Source organism: Peromyscus leucopus, chromosome 5, assembly GCF_004664715.2.
Source record: "Peromyscus leucopus breed LL Stock chromosome 5, UCI_PerLeu_2.1, whole genome shotgun sequence".
In the NCBI taxonomy this organism is placed as follows: Eukaryota; Metazoa; Chordata; class Mammalia; order Rodentia; family Cricetidae; genus Peromyscus; species Peromyscus leucopus.
In genome coordinates, this window is record NC_051067.1 from 138,606,999 (window position 1) to 138,627,215 (window position 20,217).

Genomic DNA, 20,217 nt, shown 5'->3' on the forward strand with positions numbered 1-20,217 from the left:
GACTAGTAATCATATAACAAAGTGGGCTTTGGAGGGGTTACCTAGGACCCTTTCTTCCAGGCATGACACTATTCCCGTGGAAAGAATCTACAGACCCACTAACCAAACACATTTACCTGATTGAATATTGTACCTTGTCTGCCTAAAGATGAGAATGGATTGCCTTGTCCAGGAAGGTGAAGAAGCTGATTAAAATTCCTATAGATAAGCCTCATCCACTCAGTAGCAAAGACATATGATGCAAAGCAATTAGTCATGGCTCTTTAAAAAGAAGTATACTTTCCTTTTCTGCTGTACCAAAGCTCAGTTGCGTAGTACTCACAAAGTGGCATTAAGTATGCTCCATATGCATGAATCAATGTACCTTCAAGATGCACATTTTAAAAAACACCGGCTACCTGCTTGTATCTAATGGTGTAGTAAATGTGGTAAGGGCTGAAGTAAGGCTGTTTCCCACAAAAGGCAGCTTCCCTGGAGGAAGAAACAGGATAGGGATGAAAAGGAGATTTTCAGAAAACAATGTGCAAATTGCAGAGTACAAAGAAAGCGGTCGGTATGGGTGAAGAAAGGCACAGGTCCTTGAGGGTCATGCCTGGGGGATGCTCACAGGAAGGTCTTGGAGGCAAGTGGGGGTTTTCAGTTTCCCTGAAATGATGAAATCATACAACACACATAGCAAAGAGACCATGAGTGGATGTGACCAAAGGTCCCCCTCTGCAAGCCATCCTCAGGCTCTATCCCATTCCAGGAGCCAGAATGAGTAGATGGGGAGTGAGGGGAAGGGGGGGGGGGTGTCAGCACTGAGTTCTTCTTAGGCCGCTGAAGAAGAGCGTGTGCGCGCATGTGATCTTTATCTGTGCACCACCCCCACTCACTGATTATATAAAATCTACATTAAGATTTAAGATGTATGAACTTCTTTACGTATTATAATAAATTTGATTTTTCTCAGTTGATAAAAAAAATGGGATTTTTCTTGGAATTTCAGATTGGGAAAGTCAAGAGAAAAGTGTTTCCTGTTTAATGAGCAAGGCATTTGTGCTTGCAGGGAACTCTTGGTGCTGTTCCCTGGGAGGAACAAATAATTTGCTTGTCTATTATTTTGTATATTCATTAATTCAGTAGAACTCGGTGTCTGCAACACATCAGGTACTAATCCACCAGGCACACGGGGTTGAAGGTTGGCTATTGGTTGTAGCCTGGTATAAGGAGACGGACCCTTCAGCCGATCGGTGTTCCTACCGTCAGCAAGAACAGAGTAGAGATCTAAGTTCATACGGCACACCTCTGGGACATGAAGGACAGGCGGGAACAGAGTAGAGATCTAAGTTCATATGGCATACAGCTGGGATACGAAGGATAGGCGGGAACAGAGTAGAGATCTAAGTTCATATGGCATACAGCTGGGATACGAAGGATAGGCGGGAACAGAGTAGAGATCTAAGTTCATATGGCATACAGCTGGGATACGAAGGATAGGCGGGAACAGAGTAGAGATCTAAGTTCATATGGCACACCTCTGGGACATGAAGGACAGGCGGGAACAGAGTAGAGCTCTAAGTTCATGCAGCACACAGCTGGGATATGAAGGACAGGTGGTCATTGTTTCACAGTGGAATCAGGAAAGGTACCATAAAGGTGATTTTTGAGGTGTCTTAGACAACAGGTGGGTATAAACTGAAGAATGGGCAGGGCAGTCTGGCAAGCAAATCCACACAGAGAGTCCAGCCGTATGGCAGGAACAGGGTTGTGCCAGTGCTGGGGGAGTTAGGCACCCGATGCACGAGTTTCAGAGAACCAGGGTTTCACATAGTCCACTTCAGCAGCCCCACACAGGGTGAAGTCAAAGGAGGCAGGCGTGGGGACAGAGCAGCCAACAGGCGGCTTCTAGAGTGACACCAGAGACACTGAGGGGAATCCGCAAGGCCACCTGACCAACATAGGGAAGCGAGTGAGGACTTAGGGGTCTTCGGAGAGGCTATGCAGGATCAGATTACTAACCGGGATGTGGGGTGGCAGGGGAAGGAGCATTACTCTGCTGTGCTTTGGGGGTGATGATTGACTTCCATTGAACAAGTCAGTGGGGCTTGACCAGCAGATGTTCTGTCCAGTGGTTGGTCTGGTTTTCGTTTTGCTTTGCTCACTCTTAGTATTCACAGTAGCCTAAGAAAAAAGAAAGTGCCAAACTTCATTACTTTGACCGAAAGTAATTTCCTCTCGGTCTCCTTTGTACACACGTTTGTGAGAAAACAGTTATTTCAAAGGACCTTAAAAAATGGTTCCCGCAGGGGTAAGGATAAGGGGTGAGTGTGTGGCTGGCATGCAGGGTACGCTGAGATGTCTTTAAGCCTCTGAGGTGCGGGGTTACAGGACAGCTTCCTCTCCGTGGCGCTCACTCTGGATTTGATCCTCTGCCCCTGCCTGCCCTAGACCCTGTTCATCATCATCGGCCTCTTAACAGGCTGCTACTTCTGCTGCTGCCTTTGCTGCTGCTGCAACTGCTGCTGTGGACGATGTCGGCCCAAGTCATCGGCAGCAGAAGAGGACTTCTACGTGTCACCAGAGGACCTTGAGGAACAAATCAAGACTGACATGGAAAAAGGTAGGGCAGGTGGAGAGCAGAGGTCATGGGCGTCGTGTTCCGGAGCTGAGTGGGTGCTAGGTCTTACTAAGGTAACAGGTCCAATGGCCATACAGGGTCACTCCCCAAGACTGTCAGCTTTGGGGGATATTTGGGAGAAGATGTAGGGCATTGACCTTGGCTGAGCTTAGAGAAAGGCTAAACTTAACAATATTAGAGAGAAATTATTAAATGCCCATGATGATGTAAAACAAGTATAGTTCTCCTTCTCTTGACAAGGGAAATGGGCTCTGGGTTCAGGGGAGTTAGGGTGAGGGTGTCCAGTGCTGGAGAGCTAATGTAATTGATTTTTTTTTAACTCTTCAGGGGCTTACCACCCAGCTCCCAAATAAATACATGGAGACTTATTCTTACTTATGAATGCCTGGCCTTAGCTTGTCTTGTTTCTAGCCAGCTTAAATGATCCCGTCTACCTTTTGCCTCTGGGCTTTTACTGTTCTCTATTCTGTATGTCTTTCTTTCCTTCTTACTCAGTTGCTGGCTGTGTGGCTGTGTGGCTGGCCCCTGGCATCATCTCCTCCTCCTCCTTCTCCTTCTCCTTTTCTCACTCTTCCCTCTTCTTCTCTTTATTCTCTCTGCCTGGCAGCCCCACCAGATGTTTTAGACAGGCACAGTAGCACAGCTCCACAGAGTTAAACAAATGCAACATAAAAGAACGCAACACATCTTTGCATCATTAAACAAATATCTTCAAGTGATACTCCACAACAAGCTAAGGTAGAAATTGCTCCTTGGAGATACACTTCAGTCTTTAGGATACCTGTTGAAATACACGGAACTGACAGGTCACAGCCTTGACTTCAGATTGCTGTGTGATGATCTGGGAGTGGAGCAGGAGGTAGACTCCTCCCCTTCCTCTGGATGTAGCTTCTTTGCTCATACGCACACTCACAGATCGCCTCAAAGCAACGTGAAGAATGAACTCTGCTCAACCACCTCTGTCTGTCTGTCCATGTGCATACATCTCTGGGCTACATTACTTCATCCTTCAAGTTCATATATCCAGAAAGAAAAAAAAAACTGTAAAGAAAGAGCTCACAGAATTCAAAACACCAGGGAGGTTTTATGTCTTTGGACAATGTCTTTGTTAAGCAATCTAGGGTCGGGCCAGCCGTTGTACAGCTCTGCCTTGAGGTTATTCTTACTGTCTTTTTCTCCTGTGAAATACGTTATCATCTTGGGGTGCATTCTCCATCACTAAATCCCACTCCCAAGTCCCCCCAAACAACTGAAGGGATTCTTTGATAATTGAAAGAAGCACGCTGTTTTCAGGACGGCTGGAACCAGAACAGCGGAGCACTCCTCTGGTTCTCTGGTCACACTGAAACGGCACCGGAGACTATCTAAAGGCGTCCATATGCCTGCACCTCCCATCAGCTGTGACGCTAAGTAACATCCTGTGTGAATGAGCCATGCAGACTCCAGCAAAAGGATGTCTTGAATCACTCGAATAGTACTGAATCCCAGGCCATCAGAATTGGGAGCTCAGAGAGGGTAGAGGGTTTGTTGGTTTGGTTTGGTTTGGGTTTTTTTTGTGGGTTTTTGTTTGTGTTTGTTAGTGTTGTTTTGTTTTCCTGTAAACTGTAACATCTTGCTATGGGCATAGCTACCCAGCAACTAGAAGTATTCTGGTCATTTCATGTTCCTGATATTGGAACTAAACTGTGGCCTAATGGTAAAATACAATGATTGTACTTTTACTTTGCATTATTTGGTATAAACAGTGACAAATATGAAATCTTTTAATGAGGGTGGACAGAAGGAACAGGCATGCAGGATTACTAACAAGTGAATTAAGCAGTGCTAATTACATGGAAAGGCCTTCCATTAGGAAAAAGTGGGGTCTGTGTCACAACTTGCTCACAGGTGATGATTGCAGGGCATGGGTCACATAAGCTCTTGTAAGGGAGGTACTTAAGAGTTAAAAACGAAATGCCACACTTCGTTTCTGTGGCAACGACTCATTTTCTCTGGCTGTAACTTACCAGGAAAACCAGGAAACTGACCTTGAATGAAACTGAAATGCCAGTTCCCACAAGGGAAGAGACAGGGTGCCTGTGTGGTCTATGGGGTGCGGTATGGTGTCTCTGTGGGTGCAGCATTACAATTCCATGTCGGGGATTACTGGCTGCGGTGACATGTGATCTTTCTCCCTGTTCCCCCCATCAGTCGGCCCAGTACTCAGCCACAGACAGCTCAGGGAGACAGAGAGATGAGAGAGTCAGCTGCTGTGGTGACTTCGTCTTAGCTTTCTCATCTTTATTCTTTTTATGCTGGGTAGAATCGATTTTACACTTTTTTGAGTCAGAATGCAAACTAAAGAGTTTCATTGTGGCATCTTCCCACAGGTCACTGCACTTCCAATTCTTCCTTGTGATTTGTAGTAGGAAAACCTAAACTAGATGAATTGAACCCAGATCTCCCGAGTCCAGCAACCACACTTATCTGAAAAGCCTCGCTGCCCTTCCTGTGTTAAGTTGGATTAAAGCTCCAGCAGGTCATTTCAGTAGACCTTGGTGGAAGATCTCTATTCTGGAACAGAGACTTAGACTAGGTGCCAGGTTCTCCCCAGGGCTCCTCCCTGCTGGGTGATTGGTGATGGATCTCTGTTCCTCTCACTGTTCTGACACTCCAGAGCTACCAACTCCATTACAGAGGTCAGATCCTAATCCTTAATACAGAGGAGTGACATTTTCTTATTTAGAAATATTTGAAAGATCTTAGGCTAGGGCGACCCAGGTTTAAGGATCCTGAAATTTATGCAATCTCAGCAGGGCTCTTACACACACACACACACACACACACACACACACAGTTCTGAACATGAGTATTTGCTTAAAATGAGAGAAAGGAATCACAACAAATTAATGTGCTTAAAAATACCATGTATATCACAAAATCAAGGGAAAAAATACAACCATGAGCTACCCAGCTCATCTATATGGTATTTTCCTATGGCTGCATATTATTTGATTGCATGTTCATGTAACATAAATGTACTATATCATTTTCTGTAGAAAACATAAAAATAATTGTCTTTATTGCGTTGGACCAAACTTTACTTTTTTTTATTATTGATGGATTAGAAAAGTTTCTTCTAGCTTTACAACTCAAGCTGACAGAGGTGTGTAAGGTTAGAGACTATTGTCAAATTTGGGAAGCCTGTCTAGTTCATTTAATACATATAGGAATTAAGAATTGGAACAATTTTCCATAGACAACTTCTTTACTCTGTACATTTCAAACCTTGTTAGCGCTATAATACCTAATCCTCCTGGGGTCAGAGCCCAGAGGACACATTCATATGATGTGTCACAGTCTCTGGTGTGGGTTTAGTGTCCTCTCAGCACATGCATTGACACAGTGAGCTGGAGGAATATTCTTTAAGCCAGTCCTACACCTGTCTGGGTAGCGATAACTAGCTAAACCCAGACTTACTGCAAACCACAAAATCAAGTCCCATTGAATTCAAACAGAACTCCTCTTCAATTCAGTTTTCCTTTAACTAAATCTCGTAATAGGTCTTTTGTATCCATTGTCAGAAAGAGATGCCATGAGAAAAGTCAGTGTGGAAAGAGACAGGGCTTTTTCTGATTTTGGTAAAATGTCTTTTGAAGGCCGTCTCTGCAAATAGACCCCTAGGTTCTGCATTGGTAAGGGTCTCTGGGGCTTAAGTCTTATTAGCTGTGCACTGAATCCAGCATTACACTGGAATACCTGGGCGTGAGGCTACGCTTCATTTGTGGCCAGTTGCCATGGTTAGGTTCAGATTCACATTCGAGATAAAGTAATTTAATTCAGAGACATGTTGTAGCCTACTGACAATTTAGGTTCAGATTACATTCCACTAATTCAGAGACCGGTGTAGCCTACTGGCAATTGTAATGCAAATTAAGACTGGTAAGGTGGGAAACTAGACCCTATCTGAGGACTCTGCTTTCTGGTCTGTGGTCCAAATGATTTTGGTACTGAACACATTTCCCTGGGAAGAGGAAGGAACAGGGAGCTAAGATAGTATAGTGCATGGATTGATAGGCTAAGAGGGGTTTATATTAACTGTCTATCTAAGTGCTATACATCTGGTCATCCTGTGCTTAGAGATTTGACCCATAAATGAAGGTTATGACTGGAATTTTTTTTCGTAAACACTGAAAGGCAGCATTTCTTTTTCCTGTTAGTTCTTCATCCAGAAATGCCCAAATATGAAATACAATAAAAACTTATATGAGGTTATTCTACTTCCAGAATAAAAATGAACAACTACTGGGTCTTTCCCTTATACCTTACTATACCAACCAAAAGGAGAACAGGAGTTAGCAAGAGCTGGGACTTCATGATCCTTCCCATCCTCTGCGGTGGATTTAATCTTCTACAAGTCTTGTAAGGGCAGCCACAGCCTCTGTGAGTTCATATAAGCAATGGCCCTGCCAAGTCCAGAAAATACTGTTTCCCTGCAAAAGTTCACTACTTATGCTCTTGGAATCTTCCCAACCTCCCCTCAGCAATGATCCAGGAGCCTTGGAGAGACGGTATCATGCTCTAGAGCAGTGGTTCTCCACCTTGCTATAACGTAGTTTTGCTACTGTTATGAATCATAATGTAAGTATCTGTGTTTCCTGATGGTCTCAGGCAACCCCTGTGAAGGGTCATTTGACCCCCCCAAGGGGTCATGACCCACAGGTTGAGAACTGCTCCTCTAGCAGCTGGGCCTGTATCCACGGACATATATGGGGGTACTCTGTGCACTCTATGGGTTGACAGAGAGAGGAGAGCACATGGAAAGTTGGGAAGGAAAAGCAGGCAGGGGAAGGAATGGAAGATTTGATCAAAATACATTATATGCATGTGTGAACTCCTCAAACAGTGAAAAAAGGAAATACTGCAAGAAGGGAAAAAGGAGTTAACTAGAGAAGTACATTTCTGGTTGAATTAAGTGATTAACCCCTTCTTCAAATTTCACTTTAAAATGTATTATAGGATGCTATATTTCTTAATTTGTAAAAATCTAAATTTGAAATATCGAATCTGTTGGCTCATCTTTAAAAACATTAGAAATACTAACTGGCTTTGAAATAGTGTAACAAGTCTGATTTTCCACATGCAGCTTTGTCTCTGCACACTTCTGTCGTGTGTGTGTGTGTGTGTGTGTGTGTGTGTGTGTGTCTGTGCGTGTGTGCGTGCGTGTGTCTGTGCGTGTGTGCGTGCGTGTGTGTGTGTGTCTGTGCGTGTGTGCGTGTGTGTGTGTGTCTGTGCGTGTGTGTATGTGTGTGTGTGTGTGTGTGTGCGTGCGTGCGTGCGTGCGTGCGTGCGTGCGTGTGTGTGTGTGTGTGTGTGTGTGTTTCAGCCACACCCACTGTTTGCCGCTGCTGAATTGTCAGGCGTCTTTGTCATGGTAAACATGGTACAGGTCTCTGCTGGGGTGTGGTGGTGCTGGGTGGGATTTTCAGGCAGAAAGGAGAGAATTGTTTGGGTTGTTCTGTTTCTTTAGATGATGTTGAAGAATATTGCCCAACCTCTATGATTAAAAAATGAAGGGTAGGGACTGGAGAGATGGCTCAGTGGTTAAGAACACTGACTGCTCTTCCAGAGGACCCAAGTTCAAGTCCCACCACCCATATGGCAGCTCCTATCTGTTTGGAACTCCAATTCCAGAGGACCTGACACCCATGGCAATACACTCATGCACATAAAATTTTGAAAAAATGAAGGGCAGACGGTTCCGACAGTGCCGCCCTTCAGTATTTGCTGCCAGTTGGAGAACTCACAATTGGGTTCTCCTATCTTTCTTAAAATACCCTCCCAGTTCGAACCTAGGACTGTAATGCTCTTGGAAATCAGTCGATATCAAAAGAGCTTATCTTGGGTGATTGTTAGTCTATGGAGAATTAAAACCTAACCAGTGAAATGTTATGTCCCTTACTCTCACATGTTCACCTTTAGGAACCCCACTCTGGAATTTTGAGAGGCATGATTAAAACAGGCCATGTGCTCCTTTGACATCTGAAGGGCACAGAGAAATCTGAATTCCATCAGCTGTGATAGAACCATATTCTGTGAAGTTATTTCTCTCCCCTTCCCACTCCCTGTGTGTATTTAACAAGGAATAAAAGCAACAAAAATCTAAATTGCAGCCAGTCATCAAAAACATAAGGACTAAATTCAGGGTTTTTTTCCCCCCTCTTCTGTGTGGAAACCAATAGAATTAAATCCAACCAAATCTGTCCAGGCAAACACTAACAATTTTGTGTGGATTGGTGGCTTCCTTTCTATGGGGAGAGGTAGAGAATCTAAAGGAGAGGAGAATTTACAGTACTGACCTTGAGTTTAAGAAAGATGATTCAGAACACAGAAAAATGTTGATGGCTTAGTTGTTACTGCCACTTGCCTGGGTAGGACTCCAAAAAATTCACAACCGCCGAGCAGAAGCAGCCATATGGCTCTTGTTCTCCGCCAAGATAGAGACATGCATCGCACATCGAACGCTGCTCAGCATTCATCGCATCTGCCTGCCCAGGGAAAGGGCACGGAGGAAAATGTAAATTCATCTTCTCTCCTTTTGTGCTCCTTACTCCTTTTGTGTCTCCTTCTCTATGCAATGAGGAACCAGTGTCTAGGAACAGTGCAAGGAAAAAAACACTAGAAATCTGTGATGCTTCATACAAAGACATCATTGAGCATTAAGGCACCAGGCCAGGGCTGTAGGATGGGGGAGCCAGCCCAGAACCGTCCCCAGCAAGGCAGCTCAAAGTGCATCTTCGATGTTTGGCTGCCAAGATTCAGTAAGAAGTGTGTGTGTGTGTGTGTGTGTTAACTGAAATCATCTTTCCATATCAAATATTTATTGTGCACTTGGTATCTGTCTGTTAGCAGACCTGGTTCCTGGAATCTTGAGGATTATAATCTAGCAAATAAGATTTAGAGGCAAATATTAAACATAGAAACACAGAGAGCTAGCCAATTTGCAGGCACAATAAATCTACCAGAAGAGAAGCATGGAGGCTGTCAAAGTGAACAGTAAAGGGCTTGACCTGTCTTCAGGCTAGCACAGCTTCCCCCAGCGAAGTGACACTTAATGCAGAAACGTAGAAGGTCAAGATGTGAGAGACTGTGCAGATGGGAAGCCTTTGAATAAAGGAATCTCGATACAAGAAATAGTTGGTACAGCCCCTCCCTAAGGCCTGCAGATAAGACAGTAAATGGTATTATATACGCCAGGCAAGGCAGATGGAATCATATTAGAGGGCTCTACCAAGCAGTTTTATCACTGAATTAGTGTGCCGGACTTTGTGAAGGCCGTATTTACAATGAGCTCTGAACTAAGATGTGTTTATACAAGGAAGGGCTCAACACATCAAAATCACCAGGGGCAGCTGGATGCTCCAACAGTCTGCCTGAGAAGAACAAGAGTGCCAGGAACAGCTAGGGGAGAGGAAAGGGGGTCCAGAGAGAACCACAGAGGCTCAGAGGGAAGCGCCAGGACACTCTGTAAAGAGACAGACTTAGGGGTGTGGTGCTAAGTGAAAGAAGCTAGGCACAAAAGACAAGTGTGCTGTGATTCCAGTGAGGTAAGAAATATTCAGGAGCGTTGAATTAGTGGAGGAGAAAATAGGTTGGTGGTCACCAGGACCCAGAGGAAAGGGAGACCAAAGAGCAGTCCTGCTGACTTACATTTTGGTTCAGGGAGACATTTGGGTTTTGTTTGTTTGTTTGTTTTTACTTTCTCACTTTTATTTATGACAAATATTCTCCGATCTCTTCTGGTCAAAAGTTCTTTGAGACAATTCCATCAGCCTTAGCAATCGGAGAATAGAGTCATCCAATTCACTCATCCTTTGAATGGCCCCACAGATAGCATAGATTTTAAACTGGCCATTAAACCGGCCTGTGCCCCTGTCAGCCTCGGCCACATTCATCTGGATGGATGTGTGGTCCTTGGCACCAATAATGCGGTTGCTCACGGAGCATTTCCACGGCACATACAGGTCCACGAACTCGCCAGCGTCGTTCTGCATGTCGAGGCTGTGCCTGCTCGCTAGGCCTGCGGGAGCGCAGAAAAGGAGACATTTGGCAACTTCATAGAGGTGGTGAATTGTGTGTGTCTGTTATCTGAAAAACTCCCGGTAACAAGAAGCATGGGGGGTGGGGGGGATAGGCCTAAGCAAGGCAAACTATTAAGTGTGGGATGTGGGAAAGTTATCCCAGCCTTTTGTTGGCTAATTGAGAGCAGCACACTGCTAGCTGCTGAGACAGGGGGATGTGTCAGCCCCAATTCTGTGAAATGTGATTGAGGTTTTTTTTTATTTAATTCACTTCTTCGATCTTTTAATTGTCATTGTTTTTATTAAACAGATACAAGCACATATTGTGACCTAACTTTTCACATCAGAGAAACCAACGTTACGCTGATCTGTGGTGTTCCCTGTTCACTTTTCCCTTCTTAGAAGGAACCGCCTTGAATTGTTGGTCATCCTTCCCTACAATTACTTTTGGTATCACAATTGTGTTTATATTCCTAATCAGCATACTGCTTGGTTTTGCACATCTTTGAGTTTGAAATGAATGGTCTTGTTGTATAGTAACATTTTTCTATAACTTCCTATGCTCCACTCAACATTATACCGCTTAGATTCACTTTGTTGATATGCTTGACTCTCTCCTGGAACACCTTTCTGTTTTCAGTCAGTCTGACTTTGGCTCACCCTGAACTTCATTGTCTAAGCCACCGGTCCCATTATTCTCACTGTTACAATATTCTGAGAAAGCATCCCTCGTTTAGTATCCATTCTACTGGTGATGAACATTGAGTAGACCCCACTTTATTGGCCATTCTAAACAGCTGATAGGAATGTTCTCGTACTTATATCTCAATCCGTGAGTGCTAGGGGTGTCTGTGTTTACACACAGGACTAGAATTCCTTAGGCACGGGGTATGCACACCTACAATGCATTAAGTAGCACCAAGCAGTTCTGCAAAACTGAGGGGTTGATTTACATCCTTACTAAGAGCTGATGTGAGCTTCTGAAGCTTCCCATCCTTGCCAACACTTGACAATGCCAACCTGGAAATACGTGTCAGTCTAGTGTGTGGGGTATGGCATAGGGCAGTGGCTCTAATTTTTATCTTTGTGTTTACTAGTAAGGTTGACCATTTGTGTGCATGTGTGGTATGTATACGTGTGGTATAGGTTCAGGATATGTGTATGTCCATATGTGTGGAGGCCAAAGGTTGACCTAGGTAAATAAATGGCTCCTAAGGAACAACACCTGAGGTTGTCTTCTGGCCTCCACACATGCATGTGTACCCACATTAAACAGACATCTGGACACACAAACACACAACACCACCCAGGAGAGAAAGAAGCAAACAAAAAAAGAAAGAGATGATTTTATAACAGAATCCAGTTGCTTCTTAGACCTGTGAATTCAAATACTACTTCCCTACTTTTGTAATTTTATCCCAAAAGGCATATTATTAGGTGTAGGCTAAGTCTTCACACTGTCCTTCATAGATTTTCATCTTTTATCACATTTTCTTTTTGTGTCTGTGTTATGTTCTGAATAATCTCTTCAGACACGTCTTCCACTTCATGAATTCCCTTTTAGCTTTTTGAAGCTCTTTAGTTTTTAAAATGTAATTTCAGGTACTTTAATCATTAGCTCTTTGTTGGTTTCAGAGTCTGATAACTTTAAATACATAATTCTTTTATATTTTGTTAGATAAATGCAAAGAATGAAGTCTCTCTGGGTCTTATTTTGTCTTTTGTTATTACTATAGGTTTTCAGTTTGTGTACATTGTTTCTATGTCTCTTTCTTTTGGAGTTGTGTGGTGTGTGTGTGTGTGTGTGTGTGTGTGTGTGTGTGTGTGTGTGTGCGTTGACTATGAGCTCAAGTTTCTTACAGTTTTATAGGGACTTTTTAGTGCTAGGTGGAATGTGAAGTCATTCATTTCTGCTAGGTTCCTGAGAGTCCACCTTGTGTTGAACAACTAACTTTATGGTGGATGATTTTCTGGGTGTCTTCTAGAAGACACGGGTACAGAAAAGACAAGGGCTGCCAGCCTGTGTGCGTATTAGTTGGCCATCAGACATTTTTAAGGAAGCCTCTCCAGCCCGGCATCAGAGCAGAACTCCATGGAGACTTGAGAGCAAGCGTGGCTACTTTGCACACGAGCTTCATGTGTTAAACTTCGCCTTAGGAGCTCCACCTAAGCCAGCCCTGGGCTCTGACTCCTGCTCCAACAGGAGCCAAGCATGCAGTCATGGACTACAAAACCTCAGGGCTCATCCTCCATAGGAAACATATTTTTCATACATATTGTTGCTTTCGTGAAAAAATGGAACCCAGAATACGCCATGTCCAACCTGGGTTTAGTTATAATCCTGTAAATAGCAGAATGTGAAGAATTCAGACAGTGTCTTGTGAGTTGATTTGCTTGTTATTTCAAGAGAACACCTGCCATGTGCCCTGTTATCAGAGGAACTTGGTAAAAATGGGTCTGATGGTTGCTTCTTTGTGTTTTTCCCCCAGATACGGACTTTCCAGTTGTTCTCCAGCCTACAAATGCAAATGAGAAAACACAGCTAATCAGAGAAGGAGCTCGAAGTTATTGTACAGACTCTTGATGTTGGGCCCATGGAGGGTTCACAGCTCCTCTTCTCAGTTCAGCCATGTCTCTGGGTGGTCACAGGGGAGGTGGGAACATGAAATGCTGTGAACATATTCACATTTGTATTTTATTTTTAGGTTAAGGGGAAGATGATTGCTACATAATTTTCTCAGACTTTCTCTTTGAGTAGAATTCCTAATGAAAAGCATTCAGTTTGATGAATAAAGGCCTGAAGAGTTCTTTTATGCTGCTTGCATGAGGTAAGACTGTGGCAGTGGACAGTCTTTATGAATCCGATTGTAAGATGAGCCAGACATTATTCCTCACAGAGAAAAGTCGTGGAAGAAAACTCTTTTCACCCACTTAACTAAACACAATAGTCACGTTTGCCACACACATCATAAGCAAAACCCTCAGAGGAGTTGAGGTCTTGTGTTTGTGGAGCTCTTTGTCGATATTTGAAATGGTTACAGAAATACGATCTAAGAGAGAAATGGCATTTTCTGAAAACTGATGAGTGAAAACAGGAACAGATCGAGTTAGTGCATGCTTTTAGACAGCAATCCTCAACCCAGGTAAACTTTAGAACCGAGCAAGAGGATCAGCCTGACCCTGACCTAGCCCCAAACAGTACATTGACCATTTTCTTAGTGAAATAGTCTGTGTATAACCTGCCCATATGAGGCAGATAAGGAACAGAGACACACACAAAGTAAAGGATACACCTCTGATGTCTGTAAAGTTACAGTGCAAAGCATAGCACCCGTTTTTTGTAAAATTCAATATGTTGAACAGCTCTGCGTGCTGGGCATCCTGAGCTTCAAAGTCACTTCGGTCTACGCTTGTTAGATTCCTTTATCTCCCCATGCCGAAGGGACCACGTGCTACTTCTAAAACGGTATAGCGGCAAGGCAGTTTGTGGCTTCTTCCTGAGCCTTTCTTAGTTCTTTATGTAATCTTCATTTTCAAGTCCTTGTTACATTTTTGTATAACATTGCATAAAACGCCATCTTCTTTTCCTTTTGTTTCTTCTCCCCACCCCACCAAATTGCAGTCAATTGCTGCTAAATATATATTGTAAGTGAAAACTAGTGTCACTGCTCTGAGAGTTCTGGAGTCACTGAAACTCTGCTCAAACTGTGCAGCTCCTGGGGTCTCCCCCCCTCCACACTGAAGCAGAAAGTTCAGAGAACTAGTCCTAACCTATGCTGTGACCAGTCCTGTGTCGCCGGCATAGGGATGCAGATGCACACCACACCGGCAGCTTCCCGGAGAGTTCTTTTCAGGGACCTTCAACCAGATGCAACAGGACTCGTGGCTTAGACAGTGGATTTCAGGGTGAGTCAAATGTGAGGCAAAGTCAGCCTGATTGAAAACAGAAAGGTGCCCCAGGAGAGGGCCAAGCACACCAACTAGGATGTGTCAGGCTTCTCTAAGGGAGAGCTGCAGTTAGGTTTCTTTACAATAGTTATATGTGAGATTTGGGTGGCTTTCGAGTCTTGTCTGTAAAGCTTGCTAAGAAACCACTCCCTCCCTCACATTGCCCAAAGACTTTAACTTGTAACAGGATTAAAAGTTGAAGTCTTTTTTTAAATCAGTGTCTTAATTAGGGTTTCTCTTGCTGTGAAGAGGCACCATGACCATTGCAGCTCTTATAAAGGAAAATATTTAATTGAGGCTGGCTTACAGTTCAGAGTGTTGTGCCCAGATCGTGAACCCCAGAGAGACCACCAAAGACGAGCATGCCGGAATGCAAAAGCAAGGTTTAATTCTGGATATCCAAAAGCAATACAAGCCTAGGCAGGGACTTCGTCCAATACATCCAACGCAGTGGAGGCTGGAGGAAGCGCCCACCTGTCTGCAAGTTCAGTTTTTAAAGGGAAAAGTCACAAGGTTACATCATTTAGGGGTGCTAGTACAGGTACAATTCTGATTGGCTCACTTCTAGGGACTTCTAGAAATTACTTCTAAGGGAGTGGTTGCCCGCCACCGTTTCTCATTGGCTGCCCTCAGGTGGGGGCATTTCTGTGGTCAGTTACCCTGGAAACCAGGGAGAGGACATTCCATAGTCTGGCAGGCATTACCTCGTGACTATCTTGTGACTCTGTACTTTTACACTTCCTGGTTTCTGGAATCTGAACTGACTGGTTTCAGTAACTAATGGCCTATTCCCAAAAGGAGAAATCTTAGGCTTTAGTTTTTGGGTGAAAGCATTTTGGTCTTATTTCTAAGATGGCTCATTTTGGTCTCACAAGAGGTTTAGTCCATTATCATCATGGAGAGAAGCATGGTGGCACACAGGCAGACATGGTGCCGGAGGAGGAGCCAAGAGTTCTACGTCAGGATCAGCAGGCAGCAGGAAGAGAGCGCGACACTGGGCCTGGCTTAAACATCTAAAACCTCAAAGCCTGCCCCAGTGACGCACTTCCTCCAGCAAGGCCACACTTCCTAACAGTGCCACTCCATATGAGCCTATGAGGGCTACTTCCGTTCAAACCACCACAGTCCACTCCCTGGCCATATCATAATGCAGAAATGCACTCAGTCCAACTTCAAAAGTCCCCATAGTCTATGTCAACCCTGTTTAAAAGTGCAAAGTCTCTTCAGAGACTCATGACAATCTCTTAACTATAACCCTGTGCAAAATAAAGATAAAAGAGGAGATCACTTACTTCCAACATATAATGGCACAGAATATGCATTACTGTTCCAAAAGGGAGGAAAAGGAGCAGAATAAGGAAATACTGGACCAAAGCAAGACCAAAACTCAGCTGGGCAAACTGCACATCTCCACATCTGATGTCAAAGCACTCTTCAGATCTCCAACTCCTTTAAGCTTTGTTGACAGCAACACACTTCTTTCTCTTGGGCTGGTTCCACTCCCTGTTAGCAGTTTTCCTTGGCACGTATACCAGGACTCTGGCATCTCCAACATCTTGGTGTCTCCAAGGCAACCCAGGCTTCCACTTAACGGCTTCATGAAAAAGCCTCTCTAGGCCTCCATGGAGGAGATTCCATAACCCCTTTCTTATATCCTTGACTCTAGAGCCAGAACCACGTGGCTGAAGCTGCCAATGTCTGCTGCTTGCTGTGGCTGGAACATGGCTCCCTTGTTCAATTACATCTTCACCAGCTTTCTGCTTTTGATGGTTTCCCTCACTGCCTAAGCTTGGCTGACCTAGAACTCGCTCTGTAGACCAGGCTGGCCTCAAATTCAGAGATCCACCAGCCTCTGCTCTCTGAGTGCTGGGATTAAAGGTGTGCGCCACCACACCCAGCCCTAAGCTTCCATGTAATTCCTTTTCACATGTTGGAAGCTTAGCTGAGCGGGGTCTTTCTCTGAGGTCATCGCTCCCTTTATTCCACTTAGCATCAGGCTTTTCTTTAACTTGTTTACACTTCCTGGTGCCCATTTTCTCCTCAAACTGTACATTTTGTATTTTTTTCTAGCTCTGCTTGCTCCTTTTCATTATAGATCTTCCTAAGTGTGGCCACTAGTAAACGAACAACACAGTCAATACTAGGATGTCTTGAAATCTCTTCTGCCAAAGCTCTTAATCCATAACTCTTCAATTTTAGCCTCGGGCAGACTTTTTTGGACAAGGGCCGAAAGCAGCCAAAAACTTACCAAGGTATTGTGGAGGCCCAAATTACTCAGGGTCAGAGAATCTGGGCTTGCTTTACCTAGGAAGGCTGCATAAGGGGATGATTTGACCACAGATGTGGTTATCAGGTGATTGGAAGGGTCTGCACCTGGCTCTAAGGTGTGCTTTGAACTTGCAGGGGGGAGGTCTTTTACCTCTCCCCTTGGCCCGTTATAAAAAGCCTTTTGAATAAACCTTTGAGGCGGTTGGGTATTGACCTAGGCCTTCCCAAAGCTACTCTTGTGTTTCTTCTTGTCAACTAGGTCTCTCTATCTAGTATTTTTTTTTTTAATCCCTCATAAGAACCCTTCAAAAGGTCGGAGCCGGCCTCCCACAGATGGTGCCAGACCGTGCGACTTAGGTGCAGAGGGTAAGAGAGGGAGGGGGCGCCTTGGAAGCTGGGGGACATGTCCAGTTATGAATTAGTGTATGCGGTAGTATTCCAGGAGCGAGACTGTATATATAAAGCAGAGCGGCTACGGTTAAGCTGTAGCAAGTAAAGGTGGTCTGCAGCAAGTGTCTCTCTGTGTCTCTCTCTAAAGCTGTAAAAAAGTTTGGTGAAGTCTAGTTCGAGAAGTGTAGGCTTGGGTATATTAGGGTAGAATAGGCTTTAGGTCTAGGGATACGGTGAAGGTTTAATAAAGTCACTTAGGGTAAGAGCAGATTTTTCCCAAGTGGGACCTGGAGCGCACGGGGCCGCGTCCAGCACTGAGCAGACCCTGCGAACCTGGCAGTCCGAAAATGAAAAGCCACTTCAGAGACCGTCAGCTTCAGAAAGCATCAGCAGAGTGTGAGCAGCTGCCCCGGGGAAGGAATAGGCGGCTGAGACCCATTGGGGCATCATAGCTTCCCAGGCAGCAGACGCCAAGAGCCAGCCAAAGTAGAGGGGTTCTGTGTGCTTTCTGCCACGAAGGAGTCACGCCGCCAGAGAGGCAAATGGCAGGCAGCATCTTGAAGAGTGCAGCAGAGACTTTGCACCCCAGCAGCTGGAGCACTGAGAGCCAGAGCCCCTGGCTGCAGAGTGCCCAGCAGACTCGATGCGGCAGAGCCTTGGAGCTACCCTGGGAGCGGAGCCTTGGGGCTACCCTGGGAGCAGCGTTTGGTTGTGTGAGCAGGGCAGGGTGCTGAGGACGCCTGGTAGAACAGGTCAGACCTATCAGGGGTACAGCAGCTGTGACTGGCTGCAGCTGGGTTTCCTCCTGGAGCCAGAGTTGGTAAAAGAGAAGCCTCAACTATTAGCAGTGGAAAGAACCTTGAGCTTGTATACTGTGAGGCGATTGAAAGCCCTCTAGCCTCAGGACACAGGGGTCCTTGGTGGATGTGCCTGTTATGGGAGGCACAGACAGATTGGAACTGAAAAAAAAAAAAAAAAAAGCCATACAGTTTCTGTTTGCTGGCTGTAAGAAGGTCTCTTGAAAAGGACTCTGCCCCAGCAACTAGCAACTTTTGCCCTGGAGCAGTTTTCACCCAGGGGAAAGCTAACTGAAGTGTCTCCGTGGCTGAGAGTGAGGCTTGTTTTATCTGGATTTCATCCACTGAGGCTTCTGGGACCCAGTGTGCTGAGTGCTGGTGGCCTTGCACTCACCAGACCCTAAGTTTGGTAAGCTGGTTGCCCCTGAGGAGGCAGAGGACAGCCCAGGTGGGCTGAGCAAAAACCTACCCTTGGGGAGGCCTGGGAAAGCCACCAGTCAGCAATCTGCAATCCTGGGAGCCATAGCCATAGCCCAGTGGCCCTGGAACCTCCGGGATCAGAGGGGCTGAGGGCTGGGACCCAGGAGGGAAGGCACCAAGAATGTGCTCACTGAGGCTGCTCAGAAAGATAAGGTTGGCGCCTGCCAGCCTGCCCATGGTAAGCAGCATTGGCAGCAGAGGGCCCCTGGCGAGGGCTCAGCAGACCAGCATCAAGTCCCCCAGGCCTGCAGGGGACCACGCTGGGACTCCCAGACCACACGTAGCCACCTCCTCCTTCTCTTCCTACCCCCCCACCTCCCACCCTCACCCCCTATCCCCCACCCTGCCCCAGCCTGAGTGTGGCTGGCAAGCCCTCTCCTCTGCCTCAGATTCATTACTAAACATGGGTTTGAACTGAGTTGAGCTGTTGCCTTCAGGGGAGCTGCAACGAATTTTGGTAATGGGACTCCTCAAGTTTGGAATTGTTTGCCTAAGAGTTATTACAACTTGGAAAGTTATATAAAGACTTCAGGGCAGCTGATGAACCAGACTCCGATCTTGGGCTGTCAGTTGAACTTTGAGACTAGTATTAGAACTGACTTTTTGAACTCGGAAATGGAAATGAAATTTTGATTTCAGCTGTATACAATATCAACTTGATGACTTATGAATTGTTTTGTGTATGCATGTATGTTTTGTTAACTGTGGTGACTCATGAACTTTGTGTAGAAATGGAACTGTTTATGGAACTGTTATATAGGAATAAATGGAACTGGTTTTCTGTAGAAATGGAGAAATTTGTTTTCTCTACCCAAGATGCAGTTTAAAAAATTATAAAAAGAGGGAATCACTATTCCTCAGTCTCTTTAATTTTTTAAAAAAATATTTTCTTGTTCCTTGAGTAACTAATGTTAATTTGTGTTGATATGCCCTATGTCTTGTTAGAAGAAAACGTAAATAGTTCTGTTAAGAGATCACTTTTGGGAGCTGGGCAGTGGTGGCTCACTCCTTTAATCCCAGCACTTGGGAGGCAGAGCCAGGCATTTCTCTGTGAGTTCAAGGCCAGCCTGGTCTATAAAGCGAGATCCAGGATAGCTCCAAAACTACATGGAGAAATATAGTTCTATTGAGAGTTTGCTTTTGGATATAAATTTGTGAGAATTGTAATTGTGTATAGTAATATTCATGCTAGAATTAATGATGTTAACCTGGTAGTATTAATGGTGATGCTTCAGGTTTGATGCAGTTGCATCAGGCGTTTACTGATTTATTTGATGTGGTTACATCAGGAGTTTATTGATTTAAAAAAGGGGTTGGTGCAGCTAAGACTGCTGTAGACATCTTAGACCCATTCAAAAAGGCCATTTCATCTTTATCATCCTCTACTCCTTTACTGGGAGAGATGGCAGCCATATGGAGCAGGAGTATTGCTGTGGTTGTTCCAATTACTTGCAAGCTCTTAGTGGGAGCCTGGTTCAGAGCTGCATAGAGTTAAGCTTTGCACCCCTATTTGAGATTTATATTATTAATTTATGGAATTATTAATTAATAATTAATTGGGAGAATTTGGGAAGGCCCAAATTACTCAGGGTCAGAGAATCTGAGCTTGCTTTACCCAGTAGGGCTGTATAAAGGGATGATTTGACCACAAACA

At 44.8% G+C, this 20,217-nt stretch overlaps 1 protein-coding gene and 1 pseudogene across 12 annotated transcripts in view; one reads left to right on the forward strand and one right to left on the reverse strand.

Moving 5' to 3' along the window:
• Dnajc5b (DnaJ heat shock protein family (Hsp40) member C5 beta) overlaps positions 1 to 13,493 on the forward strand; it is a 163,484-nt gene extending 149,991 nt beyond the window's left edge. For all 12 annotated transcript variants that reach the window (XM_037206406.1, XM_028864526.2, XM_037206407.1 and 9 more), the window contains 2 exons: positions 2,431 to 2,602; positions 13,170 to 13,493. In XM_037206406.1, coding sequence (XP_037062301.1) covers positions 2,431 to 2,602; positions 13,170 to 13,264 — 267 coding nt within the window. In that variant the 3' untranslated portion in view covers positions 13,265 to 13,493. The remainder of the gene's footprint in view (positions 1 to 2,430; positions 2,603 to 13,169) is intronic.
• Positions 10,403 to 10,720, reverse strand: LOC114690086 (annotated as a pseudogene).
• Positions 13,494 to 20,217: the final 6,724 nt, after the last annotated feature.